This window comes from Haliaeetus albicilla, chromosome 18 (genome assembly GCF_947461875.1).
Source record: "Haliaeetus albicilla chromosome 18, bHalAlb1.1, whole genome shotgun sequence".
NCBI lineage: Eukaryota > Metazoa > Chordata > Aves > Accipitriformes > Accipitridae > Haliaeetus > Haliaeetus albicilla.
Window position 1 is genome coordinate 30,339,938 of NC_091500.1, and position 15,009 is coordinate 30,354,946.

Here is a 15,009-nt window from a genome sequence, read left to right on the forward strand (position 1 = left end):
TCCCGGTCCCCACAGGGCTGCAGGTTGCTGGCAGCGGAGGGAGCAGAGTGGTCGCCGTCGTCTCGGGGAGTGTTTGATTTGTGGCATTCCACAGATCATTAGAGCAGCCGGGAATGTAGGTCAGGGCTGGCGCATCCCCTCGCCAGCCTCCGCTCCTGATGCAGCAGGAGGAAGGAAAGGTAGCGATGGGGAGGGAAACCTGGGGGCTTTGTTGCAGCACCCGTCCTGCGGCGGGGAGACCCACCTGCTGCCCTGGCCCCGCGCCCCTCTTTCATCCAGCTTTGGTGGGGTTCTTGAGCATGGTTCCTTCGGCTTCTGCCCTCTCTCTGCTCTTGTCTGGACCAAAACCGCTGCGGAGCAGCTGCTCTTGGGAGTCACCAGCCCTCAGCTGTGGGACCTTTCCCTTGTCCCTGGCATCGCTCACATTCACTTCCCTAGTTTCACACAAGCCTTCTCAGGGTTTTCGGTGCCCAAACACCACCCCACAGGTGTCTGCATGTTTGTCCCCTCCCTGCATTCGACACGATTCCTGCAGCCTCTTTGGCAGTTGAGGGAAGAGGAAGAGACAGAGCTGCCTGCAGGGAGCCTGGTCTGAGCCAGGGCTGCTGGTGAGGCAGTGATCAGCACGCCTTGGGCAGGGGTGGGGGTTTTCAGACAGCACCGTCCTCTCTTTGGTTTCTTTTTTCTGCCTTTAGATAGTTGATGGATCCCAGGTCTTGTAGCAAAGATGAAAACTTGCGGTGAAGCAATGGCTTCTCTAATGAGCCGAATTTACTGACTATCCAAGAGACTCGTGTTAAGCTCTTTGTGCTAGTGGATTTTGAGCCCTTTATTGCTTCAGAGTGTCAAAATTTGGTGTCTTTACTTCGTCTGCAGTACTTTAAAAGCACGAGTGGTTTTTCTTTCCCCTTCTGCCTTTGAATTCAGGGAACTAAATGTCTTTTTCTTCAGTCAGTCACCTTACAAAGGAAGATGCAGAGCCGTAATCTGCGGGGTGTGCAAACAATCCGTCCAGCCCATAACCTCCTGTGATCCGTGTATGATGTCGGTTCTTGAGCAGTCGACAAAATAAGATGCACATTTATCGCAAACAAATCACTTAACTCATTACAGTATTTCTTTTAGGAGTAAGTCTTGCCTAAGCTGTGCTCCAGACTTCTTTAATTTAAGAGTTTTTTCTCCACTGACTGTGTCTTATCCCTTCTGCCTCCTTGTAGCAAATTCTATCAAGGTGGAGATGTACAGCGATGAGGAAGCCAGCCGGCTGCTGTCACAGGATGATCGGATGCTTGAGAAGGAGGACAGTGTGATCGTGGAGGACTCGCTTTCAGAGCCCCTGGGCTACTGTGATGGGACAGGCCAGGACCCTCACTCCCCCGGGAGCATTCGACTGCCCAACGGCAAGCTGAAATGCGACATCTGTGGGATGGTGTGCATCGGCCCCAACGTGCTGATGGTGCACAAGCGCAGCCACACTGGTGAGTGGCAGCCCCGAGGCTGGCATTGCTGCTGGGGCAGGGGCAGCCTGGGCTGGAGAAAAGTGAATTTCTGAAGCCAGGTGGCAAGCATGTGTTGGCTGGTGGGCACGGATGCTGTGGGAGATGGGTATTGGGTCCAAGATGCTGACCCCAGTGATGGTGGCCAGAAGATGCTAATGAGGAAAGGTCCAGGAAAGTGCATGTAGCTGGTCTTTCCTCGTCACTGTCCAACCTCCAGCAGCAGATCTGTCACTCCCTACATTGGGGGTCACATCCAGAGCACTGCGTTTGGTAGTTAACCTAGGGTTTTCCCTGTCCAACAGGCTCAGTGCTGCTGAACCCGTGAATGCTTCTGGTCTCCCAGGCTGTTGGTTTGAGAGCTGCTCCTCTGCAGACTTGGAAAGTGCTTTTAATTGTGAGTTTCACCCACTGCTCTGGTTTTGCAGGAGAAAGACCATTCCACTGCAACCAGTGCGGAGCCTCCTTCACCCAGAAGGGAAACCTCCTGCGTCACATCAAACTGCACTCTGGCGAGAAGCCCTTCAAATGTCCCTTCTGCAACTACGCCTGCCGCAGGAGGGATGCGCTCACCGGCCACCTGCGAACGCACTCCGGTGGGTAGCTCTGGCCGGCCACGGGCTGGGAAGGGGTGGGGAGGCAGAGAAGGAACACATAATGATGGTACAAAACCATGGATTTGAGGCCAGCTTCCAAAAGCGCCAGCCTCAAGGTCCCAACTGACAGCAGCCAAACTTGGTCCCTTACCGGCTTCCGACTTGCTGCGGTCACCACGCTGCTGTCGTGGTGCAGAGCCGACCTGCCGAAGGCAGAGCATGTGCCTGGGGGAGGTTGTGTCAGTGTCTGGTTAATGGTCTGGGAACTCCGCTGACCAGAGGGCCGTCTGCGGGGCTTTGTGCTGCTTTGTTCCAGTCATTCCTGGGGGTTATTGCATCTCTTACTTATAAAGATAAATGTTTAATAGATTTTATTGAGTCAAGATAGGTCCCACCCTTGGGTGTGCCCTGCCCCAGTGAAAATGAGTGCTGAGGGGTTTTGTTTGTGTGTTGTTTTGACATTGTCCTTTTTAAATATGACATTTGAGATGTGGTTTTCACCCTCCGGTTCCGTGATGTAACAGCTGGCTGGGGCCATGGGTGGGAGTGAAGTACGCCAGCCGGCCCCCTGGTTTGTGATTGTTTTCCCTTGATTTGCGTACCGGCGTGTTTCTGTGGTGCTGCTGGGGCTTTTAAAGTTCACACAGATGGCTTTGAACACCTGTGACTCTCTCTAACCTTTTGAGTGCTGCATGGAAATGAGTGTCATGTGCTTCCTTGAAGGAAGAAACCTGTCCCCTAAAGAGCCTGTTCTCATTGCAGTCTTGCCCAGAAGCCTGCTCCCCCCTCGCAGCCTGGCCTGAGAGCCTCGATTTTATTTAAGTTTCTGCCCTTCTCAGTCGGAGGGTGCGATGCTCTGGGCTTAAGCTACCATCTTGCTGTGGACAAATCTTCCCACTTTGCAGTTTCTTTTGGGATTTATCTCCCTCCTGCACACACATCTGAGACTTTATGGGAGATGCCGGAGGGGAATCCAGGTGGTTTGACCCCCAAAGCAAGGTGCAAAGCCTGGAAATGGGGCTGTTGGTTCTTGCCTGGCATCTCTGTGGGAGGAGGTTTGGGGAGTTTGCAGGAGCTTCCCATCCATTATATTTTTGTCTCTGGACATCCCTGCTGCTAAGGGACAGCTGCTTCTCAGTGTAAAACTTTTTTAGTCTCTGGTTTGGTTCTCCAGCGTGGCCGGAATATGGCAGCGGGTGGCGTTTCCGATACCCAGGTGATCGGGAAAGAGTTGGTTTCACCCTGGGGGAGGAGGTGAAGTTAGCGGCCCCAGGCTTTGCCAGTTAATGGGGAGAAATGCCAAAGAAATCCTTTCCCCATGTTCTTTCCTAATCTATAAAGGGGGGGAGGGTTGGAAAAAAGCAAGAAGGCAGTAGTTGGAGGTAAAAAGCCTCGTGTCATTAACTCTAGAGAGCAAAGAGTGTGTGCATCTACTCCTGCCCTGCTTGGAGGGTAAGGAAAGCCAGGCTCCGGTGACAGCCCGGCTCCCCGCGAAGCACCGCAGCGGCTGCTCGGAGCAGCTGAGCCATGGCCACTCCACCTCAAGGCCTTCAGCTCTCCTGACGAGTCCTTCAGTCTGGAGCAATCAGCATCATCCATCTTCCTCCCCTCCGCCCCCAGCTGCTCCGAGCGGCAGCAGCTCGGCCGGCGTGCCGAGCCGCGCTCCATCTTGGGCAGCGCTGCATCGGCTCGGGGAGGAGTTACCGCGGTGGAGCGGAGGGCTTTGGCATCCATCTGCAGCGAGCTCGCCTTGCCGGCGGCTCTGCCCTCTGCCCTTCCAGGGTGCTGCTGACGAGCCCCTGCCTGGGGACCTTCAGCGCACGGGTTTTTGGCAGGGGATAGGTGCTCCAAAGCTGGATGGCTCCTGGATTTTTGAAAAAAAATACTCTGGTGTGTCCGGAGCAGAGTCCCATTAGGAAGGTCTCCGTTTTTTGCTTTGTTTAAACCCTCCCCATCCCTTCCGTGTTGGTATGTGGGGTTTTGGGGCGCTAGGTGGCTGAGCCCCATTCCGGGAACCCCGACTCGCTGGCAGCCGAGAGAGTCGTGAGGGCAGATGTGCAGACCTGAGCCAAGGGGCACATGCTGCACCAGCAGCTGCCGTGGCTGGTGAGATCCTGCTCCAAGCCTGCCTCGTGCTCATGGGGGCTTTCTCCTAATTAATGTGCTTCAGGGGACCCCAAGCCGTCCAGGCCCAGGGATGCAGGGTCATTTCTGGACTCCTTGGTCATGTCTTTTCTTGTGGGTCAAGATCCCCCTCTCAGGCTGTGCCTGTCCACCACGTTCGCCCTCGCTGAACATCCAGAGGTGGGTCCTTCACAGAGCTGTGACAACGTCTCCCCACTGCCAGGCGTGGAAAGGGTCGCCTTGAGTCCTTCAGTCAAGAGACACAGAAATGGGACAAGCCCTCAACATATCAAACAAAAATTAGTCTTTATGGGAGCTAATTACTAAGAAAAACCTTCGTTTAATGTGGATTTCACAGGCAAAAGTCTAACGGTTACCCTGCCTGGGTGGAAGGCAGTGGGGCTTGGCTTTCCCTCCCTCTGCCTTAACTAGAGGCATGTGCGTTTCATGCCATCCCCATGAGGGATGCTGAGCTTTCATCTCGGAAGATGTGCTGTCCAAAAAAGTGAGGTATTAAAATCCAGATCAAACATGCTGCGTTGCTCTGAAATAGATCAGAAGCTGCAGCCCACACCCGGGACAGCTGAGACTTGCCGCCGGTCCCCTGAGACTTCCCTCCCTTTTAGTCCTCACTGCTTCGCAGCCCAGTAAATAAACGAACCTGGAGTTTGTGTTCAGAGGGATCCTTTCTGTTTGTTGTACTTGGTCAGAAGAAACTTCTCCTGGTGGGGCCCGGTGGCGAGGAGAGCGTCCCCCTTGCTTATGTTTTGGGTATTACATGAGTGAAGAACTTTGGGGATCCTAAACAGACCTCGTTGCTTGTTGGAAGCCTCTCGCTCGTGTTAGGTGACAGATGGACCAAGTCCACCTGAGACACAAGCACGTGTCAGTGGGTAAAAGAGGACATTTTCAAAGAACAGACTAAGGAGTAAAAAGAAAAGCGACTGATTGCATTGCAAAGCCTGGCTCAGGACAGAGCCTCCCTCCTTGTCCTGCAGCCACCGTAAAACGCTGTCCCTGAGCCGTAGCTGACCCTCTGCGAGGGGAAACCCAGCGCAGACTTAGCAAACCACCGTGGCAGGGCATCGCTGCGACATGGGCAGAGCCCCAGAGGAGCCTCGACGCTGGGAGCGAGACCTTTGCTGCCAAGGTGTGTGGGCAGGAGGACAGCTTGGTCCCTGTGTCCCCAGGGAGCCGTCCCAGCATGGTCAGGCGATGGCCAGGTCCCAGGCTTCTCCCTGTCCTGCTGTCCCCCGGCACTGCAGGCAGCTGCCTGCCCCCAGAACCCCGAAACACAAGCTGACGCAGGGACAGGGAAGGCTGGATCCTGAGGAAATAACTTCAGGGTATCCATGCGGAGCTTCCTGGCTTGGAAAGCCAACTCCAATCCTAACGCAGCTATCAGGGGAGCTTTGTGAAGCACAGACACATGCAGGGGTTTGGGTTGTTTTGTTTAGGAGTAACAAAACCGAGCCATTTGGGGAACTCTTAACTTTAAAAGCTGCACAAGTGATGGAGATTAATGGACGAAATGGAATTTGGAGTTGAGGCTCTCACATCTAAATTGCTAGATTTGAGGAGTAAATTTCTAACGCACATTTTTGTGTTCGTACTCGGAGGCTAGTGGTATCCTTGCCTCCCTTGGGACTGGAGTAAACTAATATTCAGCTGCTCTGCGACAATGCTGCTGCCTGGGGAGGGCTGGGAGGAGAGATTTGCACTTGTCATCAGCTTCTCCAGACTGATTTCTAACCCGGAGCTTCAGTGGTGAAATCCATGGTGGCTCCTGGACTCCTGGATCTGCCTGCAGCTTGGCTGAGCTGCGAGGCTGGGACTGGGCAGGGGTACGGCTTGTGTGGACGCAGCCGGTCTCCTCATTGACCGCCACTGTTTGGGGCTGCTGCAGTGGTGTTTGGGCAGGATCTGGTACAAGCTGTCGCAAGAGGAGGTGCTGGCCCTGCTTCTCAGCTGCAGTGCAAAACACTTCACATGAATCCAGGTGTCAGAGCCAGGGCGGGGGGTAAATGTGAATTCACCTACAGCCTGAAAATGTGTTTTTTTAAAAAGCAGTTAAAGGTTAAACCACAAGCTGCAAAAAACCCCCAAACAACCCCTTAAATCTGACAGGAACGGAATGAGCCTGGTCTAGGTGGCTTGCAGCAGACAGCGCACTCCTCCCTGAGCCTTGCACCAGAGCTGGACGGAGCGAGTGTGACGCAGCCATGGGGCTGGCTGACGTCCCTACCAGCACGTCCCGGGCAGAGGGTGATGGGCTCTGGCTTCCAGCAAAAGCAGCTGATTTCAGGGCATTGCCCTGCTGCTAAAACCAACCTCCCCATCCCTGGGGCAGTGTCAGAGGGAAAGGGCACAGCAGTTTTTGGGCTCGTCTCAGACACCACAGTCCCTGGCAGACCCCATCCCCCTCCCTGGCATGGCACAGCTCCACAGTTTCGTGTCCTGCCTTTTTTTGGGAGGCGAGCTCCTGGTCAGGAGCGACGTCCAGGGAGAAGGGAGCGTGTGGGGCTGTGCCCTCCATCCTGGTTGAGTGCCCAGGGGGCGTGCAGGGGGCTGTAGAGCCCACCCGCCTCTCCGGCTCATCTTCCTTGCACTTGCATTTTTTTCCCATTAGCATCTTCTTGCCTAACGAGCTGTCTGCCCTAAAAGGCATCTGAGTGTGATCAACCTGCAGCAGCAGGTCACTTGGAGCCTAGATCCCTTTATCTCCCTCCCAGACTATTTAATGGGGTGGGGACCGCCTTGGCCTTTCCCCTGTGCCCAAAGGATGTTGGCTGGTCTGCTGCCGTGATTATACCTAATTAGCAATTACCCGGCAAGCGGCACAAAACCCCCATGTCAGCATTTGCATTTCCCCATCCCCTGAGCAGACAGCAGCCTCGCAGCGCAATGGAAACTGCGACGGGGTTCAGAGATACCATCTCCCCTCGGGAGGGGTCATGATTTTTCACTGTAAGTAGTCTGCTGGTTAAAACACGCAGATAATGACATGGCGTGTGCAGCCCACTGCGAGGAGTGCCGCCGGCTCTGTGGCACACGGTGGCAACCCTCCTCTGTCTGGTGATCGCTGGCCGGCAAGGCTGAACGCCGACCTGGGGTGGCTTCGGCGATTTTCAGTCAGGAGTGAGAAAACTGGGAGAGATGAGAATAAAAATGTGTGTGGCGAGTGTCTTATTGCACATCTTGGTGAGGGGGCAACTACCTGCTGGCCGAGCCACCAAGCACTCTGTGGTGAATGGAGGATGAAGAAATGCTTAGAAATGTTTAAAAAGTTTGGGGGGTCCAGCTGCCCTCCTTAAATACTGCCTTTGCCATCAGGGCTTCCAGCACGAGGGTTTACCTGGAGGTGTGTAATGTGGCCAGGCAGCTGCTAGAAACCCGTATCGCTGGTGTCTTGGGAGCAGAGTGTAGGTAAAAGCCAGGTCAGAGACATTTTGGCTTAGGTATTTGGCCAAATTACAATTTATTTTCATAGCTCCCCATCTGTCAAAATCCAGGAGCATCCAGCCCTTCTCCTGCGGCTCTCTGTAAGGGAGCGGCATTTGAGGAGGCGAATCGTCTAGCTGCCGGGCTGTGTGCAGTAGCTGTGTTTGGGGTACATGGTGGTCAGGAGGAAGGCTGAGGCAGGAGCTGAGAGCTGCAGGTCGTGGCTCTTGCTCCCAGCTCTGGAAACTGTTGCTCAAGACATGCCGGAGAGGTCCTTTCTCCGCGGCACAGCTAGATGGTGTGGTGGTCTGACGGCAAGGGTCGCTGCCCCGCTGTGACTCTCCTTGTCGACCCATGCCTGCCTCTTTTCTCTCCTGTCAACGCACGTCCAGCCCTTCACTGGGCTCTTTGGTGAGAGCACTATGTCTGTTCTTACGGCCAGGCTCTGGTTTGCCTGTTTTGCAGTCTCCTCCCCCACCGTCGGCAAGCCCTACAAGTGCAACTACTGCGGCCGGAGCTACAAGCAGCAGAGCACGCTGGAGGAGCACAAGGAGCGGTGCCACAACTACCTGCAGAGTCTGAACACTGAACCACAGTCGCTGTCCAGCCAGCAAGGTCAGTGCCGTGGGACAGCCAGGTCGGGGGGGCCAGAGCGCTGCTGTCCCATCTGGGGACATGACAAGGGGTCCTGGCAGGGTGGGAAAACCGGACTGGGGGGGCATAGGTTCACTTTCCAGCCCTGTCTCTGGCTGGCAGGGTTGAACTTTGGGGACATCCTTCCCATTAGAAAAGGGGGGGTGCTGCGTGGGGGAGAGCGTGAGCCCCGGAGCTCTCTGTGCCCCAGCGATCATGGGATGAAAGGTGCTATGCGTGTGCGTTGGTTAATGCCGCAAACCTCTGCAAGTGCAAAGTGTTACCTCCCTGGTTCCTCCCCTCGCCGCCAGCCAAATTTTAAAGCCCCCTGAATCAAAACACACCCTTGGCCCATATTTCTAGTGCAAGAACTACCGAGAGTGTTTTCCATAAATAACGGAATGCAGCTACGACACCGCGATGTAGGGGATTTACCCCTGTGGGCAGGTGTCTGAAACGGGCACCGTGTGGCTTGGAAGCAGCTTCTGGCTCCTCTGTGGAGCCTGCAGACTCCCCTGTCTCTGCTGCGCCGGCAAAGAACCAAAGCCGGAGCCTTCCTTGCTCCTCACCCTTTTGGAGCCGGACCTGGTCCCACTAGAGCCACCGGTGCTTACGGCGAGGTTTACTGGTTAAGGCCGCATGGCTGCTTTAACTGGATGATCCGTAACCTGCGGGGCATGGGACTGGCAGAGCTGCCCTCACCAGCAGTGACGCAGGGCAGGTCTCTCCAGGATGGGGTTGAGAGCCGGCAAGAAAAGCGAGGGCACTTCAATCCATTGAAGCCGGCTCCTCTTCCCCAAAGTGGCAGGAGCGGGCCCAGCTCGATGAAGAAGGGAGGCGGACCGGCTGCCGGCGCTCCCCTGCGACCGATTCACCGACGGGGTAAGCTCTGGGCCTGGAGCAGGCAGCCCGGGAGCCTTTCCGTAGGTCCGTCCCAGCTGGCAGAGGGCAGGAGTGGCGTGCCTCAAGCGCTGGCTGCGGAGTCTCCGGCCTGGGTCGCAGCGTGCCCATCCCGCTCGCCCCGTCCCGTGGTTGCCGGCTGAACTGGGTTTCCCTTGTCTTGCCAGGTGACGAGATGCGAGACCTGGAGATAGTGCCGGACTCTCTGCTTCACCCCTCGTCCGATCGGCCGACGTTTATTGACCGGCTGGCGAACAGCCTCACCAAACGGAAACGATCGACACCTCAGAAATTCGTGGGTAAGGGGATTTCCCCCCCCCCTTGCTTCCTGGGCAGACAGGAAAGAGGAGGGAGAGGGGACCCCCTGGTTGCTGGAGCCAGGACTGGCCCCCCGGGAGCAGAGACTGCACTTGGGCATGCGGCTGGTGTTCGCATAGCGCCTTTCATCCCCACAATCCTGGGACGGGGCAGGTCTCGCACATGGTGCTGGGGAGGGAGAGGACATCGTGGCGGGGGGGGTGGAAGGAATGTACCCCAAAACCAAGCCTGTCCGTTCTGACGCTGGTCTCCTTCCCGGCAGGGGAGAAGCAGATGCGATTCACCCTCTCGGACCTCCCCTTCGACGTGAACTCCGGCTTCGAGAAGGACGTGGAGATGGTCTCGGCCCACCACCCCCTTGACCCCTCCTACAGCAGCTCTCTGTCCCTGATGGGGGGGGAGCACCTTCGCCCCCTCCGGCTCCCCCCCACAAACTGCATCTCGGAAGTCACCCCTGTCATCAGCTCCGTCTACACCCAGATCCAGCCTCTGCCGGGCCGGCTGGAGATGCCGGGGAGCCGGGAGGCCACCGAGGGCCACGAGGATGTGCCAGACGGGGTGCAGGTGGTGTACCGGAGCCGGGAGCAGGGCGTATCGCCCACCAACGGCTGCCAGGACTCGACGGACACGGAGAGCAACCACGAAGAGCGGAGCTCGCAGCTGCCGGCGGGGAACTGCGCCAGCAGCCGCCAGAGCCCAGCCTACGCCAAAGAGGACCCCAAGTTGCCGGAGGGACCCCCGGCCGCCCGCTCCACGCCCAGCTCCGCCAAAGAAGCCCTGCGGGTGGTCAATGAGGACGGGGAGCAGATCAGGGCCTTCAAGTGCGAGCACTGCCGCATCCTTTTCCTGGACCACGTCATGTTCACCATCCACATGGGCTGCCACGGCTTCAGAGACCCTTTCGAATGCAACATCTGTGGCTACCACAGCCAGGACCGGTACGAGTTCTCCTCCCACATAGTGCGGGGCGAGCATAAAGTCGGCTAAACCCACCCCCCCAACTTCTCTCCCTGTCCCCCCCCAGCCTGCCCTCAACTCTTCCTCTGTCTCTAGCTCAGCCCCTCCACCCTTAGGGCATGGAACTGTTGGTTTTTCTTTTATACTCCTTTGCACTGACTTTGGCTACAAAAAATATTTAAAAAAAAAATATCAATAACTAAAAAAAAAAAAAACCAACCCCGACAAGGGGGAGCTCTTAACAATTTGCCTTTTTATAAATGGAGTTATTTAAATATTAATGGACTTTTTTGTGCTTTTCCCCCCCACCTCTCTCACCTCCCTCTGTTATTTATTAAGCTTTTTAGTTTCTCTTTTTATAACTCTTCTCCCCCCCACCCCCAAAGTCTCACTTGAATTTTTGAGACTGTTCTCCCACCTCTCCTGCCCCGGTCCCGGTCGGCTCTCTGGCACGGCACGGCACAGGGCCACGCGCCAGCCTGGAGCTCCGAGCCCTTTCCTTGGTGCAAGCCCGGCATTGCCCGTCCCCGCTCTTGGGCGAAGCGAACCTCAGATTAGGTGCTAAAAACCCCCGGGACTCCCCCCTCCGTCGGCCCCGAGTCCCCCTGCGTCTAGTGGGGGGCCGCTGCACCCTGAGCTTTAATGAGTTTAAATACATGGAGCATAAAGCAGGGACCCCCCCCCCCGCCTTCCCGCGGGGCTGGTTATGCTGGCGGCAGTGCCGGCAGGGCCAGGTTGATGAAGCTGGGTTTTGCCTGGCTTTTCTCTCCTGCGGTGTTTGAAGTCCCCTGTACGCCTGGCCCCGTGGAGGGGGCGATGGGGGTCCGCAGCCCTCCGCTTCAATGAAGGAAACATAAGCCAGGAAGATGGCAAGCGTCCAGGTGACAGCTCCATTCTGCTATCTGGGATCTTCTCCTCCTCCTCCTCCTCTTCCTCGGCACAGGCCAGTATCTCCAGCCCGCTCTGCTGCAGGGTTTGATCCCCTACGCTGCCCGCCAGCAGTGGGGATGCCGGATCTGGACACCCCCACACACACTCCCTCTGCCCCCAAAAGCCTTCTCGGGCGAGTTGCTCCTTCTGGCATTCCTGGGGGATCGTTGGGGTCTCCCCGTGGTCCAGTGTCACCTCTGTTCCCGCAGCACCTGCCCTGCTCTTGCTTGCACGGAGGAGTCGGGGCAGCGGCACCCTGAACGCCAGAGCTTTGCCCTCGGTCCCACCAGCAGCGGGACCCCCGGGACCCCCCTGCCGTGTTCAGAGGGTCTGAAAGAGGGTGGGAGGTTGGGGGTGTCGTCTGCTGCATTGAGCAACCGTCTTCTAAGCCCCATTCCCCTGGGACAGGCTCCGAGTGGCCCCAGGGACAAATTCCCGGGAGCCGGATGGTTTTCGGGGGCGAAACGCTGAGGGAAGGGGCTCCCGGTCCCACGGGGGGTCCGGAGCCGGGGACCCCCCAGGACGGGGTCCCCTGGCAAAAGGGATTTAGTGGAGCCAGGGAAGCAGCCGATAACCAAAAATAAAGCGTGAGCCCGGCACAGATCCCTGGCGGGGGCCACGGCAGAACTGGCCGCTGTGTCCTTGGTGCTCGCGGCTCCCGCAGCAGCCGGGACCCCCGGCCACAGCCCCCCCACCCGGGGGGGGCCCCCGCTTCCTACCCAGGCCCAGGATGCATAAAACGCCCCTCAGCAGCAGCCGCTCCCCGGGGCTCTCCTGAGGTTGAAACCAAAGGCTGTTCCTTTTTCTACAGACACAAACACAACCACCTCACGCGGCGGCAACTCCCGTTGCCCCTATTTCCCATTTTCTTATTTTATATATTTTTGGGTTTTTTTCCTCCTTTCTTGCTTTTCTGTTGATGGTGTCAATGGGGAGAGGGGATGGCTGAGCTGGGGCTTGGCTCGCCCCTTCCCGGCCGCTGCTGCCGATAACTGGTGCCGGCAGAACAAGCCGGAGCCCCCCTGCGCCCCCTCAGTGCTGAAACAAACCCAAAAAGGGGTTTTTACAAACCGAAATGGAAGCTCTGCAGTTTCTGACTGCTCTTGGGTTGTTTTTTTTTCTTTCCATCTCTTTTCTTTTTCCTGTAAAAGAGTCTAAAACAAAAATGTAGGAATTTTGTAAAACTCCAGGTCGCTTTACTCGTGTAAATATCTATATTTTTTAATCAGATGTATGAAGAACAAACGATGATGTGCAATACCCCAGCCCCCCGCCCACTCCCCCCCGCTGGCTACGGCCTCTCCTTCCTTTCTAACAAGTTTTCATTTGTATATCGTTAATGGTTTTGCTGTCGTCTTTGTTTTTCCCTTTTTTGTGAGGTTAGACTCGCTTTTGGACAAAAAACACCCCCCCACCCTCCCCCTGTGACCGCAGGAGCTTTTGTATCTGTAAGATATTGTAATTACCTATTTGTGTAACGAGATCTACTACTGTAAGTTTTGTACTGTACTGGCTGAAGGTCTGTTATAAATAAACCGGAGTAATTTAACGCCTCCTCCCCCCCCTTCCTGCCTCCCTTCTGTGGGGTGGGGGGCTTGGGGGGGTCAGGACCCCTGGGTGTCCCAGTGCAGGGGCTGGGGGATGGCAGGGTGGTGGAGGGTCCCCCAGAGCTGGGGGTGGGCAGGAGGACACTGGGGGTCCCCTAGGGGTTTGTTGGGGGGGCAAAGGACACTGGGGGTCCCCCCCCATGAGCACTGGGATGGCAGGATGATGGTGCCCCCCCCCCCCGAGTTTTGGGGGGACCAGGACCCTGAGGACCCCTCCGGGAGTTTGGGGGTGGAGGGGAGACACAGGGGGTCCCCTCTTAAGGGGTGGGACACTGGGGTACCCCCCATGAGCACTGGGGGGAGGGTGGCAGGATGATAGTGCCCCCCCCGACTTTGGGGGAGGGGGAAGGACACTGGGGACCCCCAGGGGTGTGTGGGAGGGGTTGAAGGACGCGTGGAGACCCCCCCATAACGGGTGGGACACCCAGGGGCCCCCCATGAGCGGGGGACAGGACACAGCCCCCGCCCCGCTTTCTCCCAGGACTACATCTCCCGGCGTCCCCCGCGGCGGGCGCGCGCAGGGGAGGGGATGACGACACACGCAGCACGCGGCGCGCCGGTCGCCTCACACCGCGCGTCTCTCGCGGAACCCTTCCGCCTCCGCGAGGAGAAGTAGTCCCCTCCCCGCCGCTGCCGCCGCCGCCCAGCGCCGCCCCCCCCCGCCCCTCCACCGCCACGGCCCCGCCGGTGGAGCTGCTGCCCGTCGGTCGGAGGGGCTCTGCGGGGCCGGGGCGGCGGCGGGGCGGAGGCGGAGGCTCTTCCGGGCGGAGGGCGGGTATATAAGGGCGGCGGTGCGGCGGCCGGGCCCTCTTTCGCCGCCCCGGCAGCGAGATGGTGAGGGCGGCGTGGCCCGGGGGGGGCCCGTATGGGGCTCGGGGGGGCTGTATGGGGCAGCGGGAGGCCGTAGGGGCCCGTGTGGGGTAGGGGATGTTGGGGGTGGGGGGGGCCGTGCAGGGAGGCCATGGGTCCCATATGGGGCAGGGGGTGCTGGGGGGGTGGGCATAGGGCCTATATGGGGTAGCGAGTGCTGAGGGGGGGGCGCACGGGGGCCACAGGGCCTATATGGGGCGCGGGGTTCTGGGGGGAGGCCGTAGGGGCTTATGGGGGTCAGGGGGTGCTCCGGAGGGGGGGGTGTGGGAATCCTGTGAGGAAGGGGGGGGGCTTGTAGGGGCTGATGGGGCTTACGGGGACGGGGGGGCTTTGATGGCGCAGGTTGGGCTGTCCGGGGAGGTGCTATCCTGGGCGGGGGGCGGTCTTGTGTTCATCCTCTTCCTCCCGCCCCCCTGGCCTAGACGAAGAAGAGGAGGAACAACGGTCGGGCCAAGAAGGGCCGCGGCCACGTCCAGCCCATCCGCTGCACCAACTGCGCCCGCTGCGTCCCCAAGGACAAGGCCATCAAGAAGTTCGTCATCAGGAACATCGTTGAGGCTGCGGCCGTCAGGGACATCTCGGAGGCCAGCGTCTTCGATTGTAAGGGGGAGGGGGAAGACAACAGCGGGTTGCGGGGGGAGACAGCGGGGTGCCTGTGTGCCCCCTCCCTACACCTAGTAACGGGGCTGACCCTGCCTGGGTGGGAGCCAGGCAGGGGAAGCCTGTGCTCTCGGGGGTTTGGAGGTGACTAGGGGGGCCGCTGACCATTCCCCCCCTTCTCCTGTGTGTCCCCCCCTCAGCCTATGTCTTGCCTAAGCTGTACGTGAAGCTGCACTACTGCGTCAGCTGTGCCATCCACAGCAAAGTGGTGCGGAACCGCTCGCGGGAGGCCCGCAAGGACCGGACCCCTCCACCCCGCTTCAGACCAGCTGTATGTATCCGGGGGGGTGGGGAGGGGCTGAGGCTGGGGGTTCGCACCCCCCCTTCCCCGGATCTGGCTGCGGATCTGGCTGATGCTTCTCCTTCCCTTTCACCCTACAGGGTGCTGCCCCCCGGCCCCCCCCCAAGCCTATGTGAGGAGACTCCGGCCGAACGCGTCCCACCCGTGCACAAACTTAATAAAGGAACCTGTACTGA

At 58.2% G+C, this 15,009-nt stretch overlaps 2 protein-coding genes across 8 annotated transcripts in view; both read left to right on the forward strand.

The window, feature by feature from the left end:
- IKZF4 (IKAROS family zinc finger 4) overlaps positions 1–12,944 on the forward strand; it is a 31,615-nt gene extending 18,671 nt beyond the window's left edge. For 5 of the 7 annotated variants that reach the window (XM_069806367.1, XM_069806368.1, XM_069806372.1 and 2 more), the window contains 5 exons: positions 1,218–1,478; positions 1,925–2,092; positions 8,123–8,272; positions 9,358–9,489; positions 9,771–12,944. In XM_069806367.1, the coding sequence (XP_069662468.1) occupies positions 1,218–1,478; positions 1,925–2,092; positions 8,123–8,272; positions 9,358–9,489; positions 9,771–10,495 (1,436 nt within the window). In that variant the 3' untranslated portion in view covers positions 10,496–12,944. The remainder of the gene's footprint in view (positions 1–1,217; positions 1,479–1,924; positions 2,093–8,122; positions 8,273–9,357; positions 9,490–9,770) is intronic. The other 2 variants (XM_069806370.1, XM_069806373.1) reach the window with 1 other exon arrangement.
- A 732-nt stretch (positions 12,945–13,676) lies between these two features.
- On the forward strand, positions 13,677–15,009 carry RPS26 (ribosomal protein S26). The gene is made up of 4 exons (XM_069806426.1): positions 13,677–13,836; positions 14,295–14,472; positions 14,673–14,803; positions 14,914–15,009. The coding sequence occupies exons 1-4, from the start codon at positions 13,834–13,836 to the stop codon at positions 14,947–14,949; spliced, it is 348 nt and encodes a 115-aa protein (XP_069662527.1). The 5' UTR covers positions 13,677–13,833; the 3' UTR covers positions 14,950–15,009.

Bases quoted from the DNA above. Each gene is read 5' to 3' on its own strand.
- RPS26 (XM_069806426.1), top strand. The intron at 14,473-14,672 runs GTAAGGGGGAGG...TCCCCCCCTCAG, and splicing joins GGAGGCCAGCGTCTTCGATT to CCTATGTCTTGCCTAAGCTG. The intron at 14,804-14,913 runs GTATGTATCCGG...TTCACCCTACAG, and splicing joins CACCCCGCTTCAGACCAGCT to GGTGCTGCCCCCCGGCCCCC.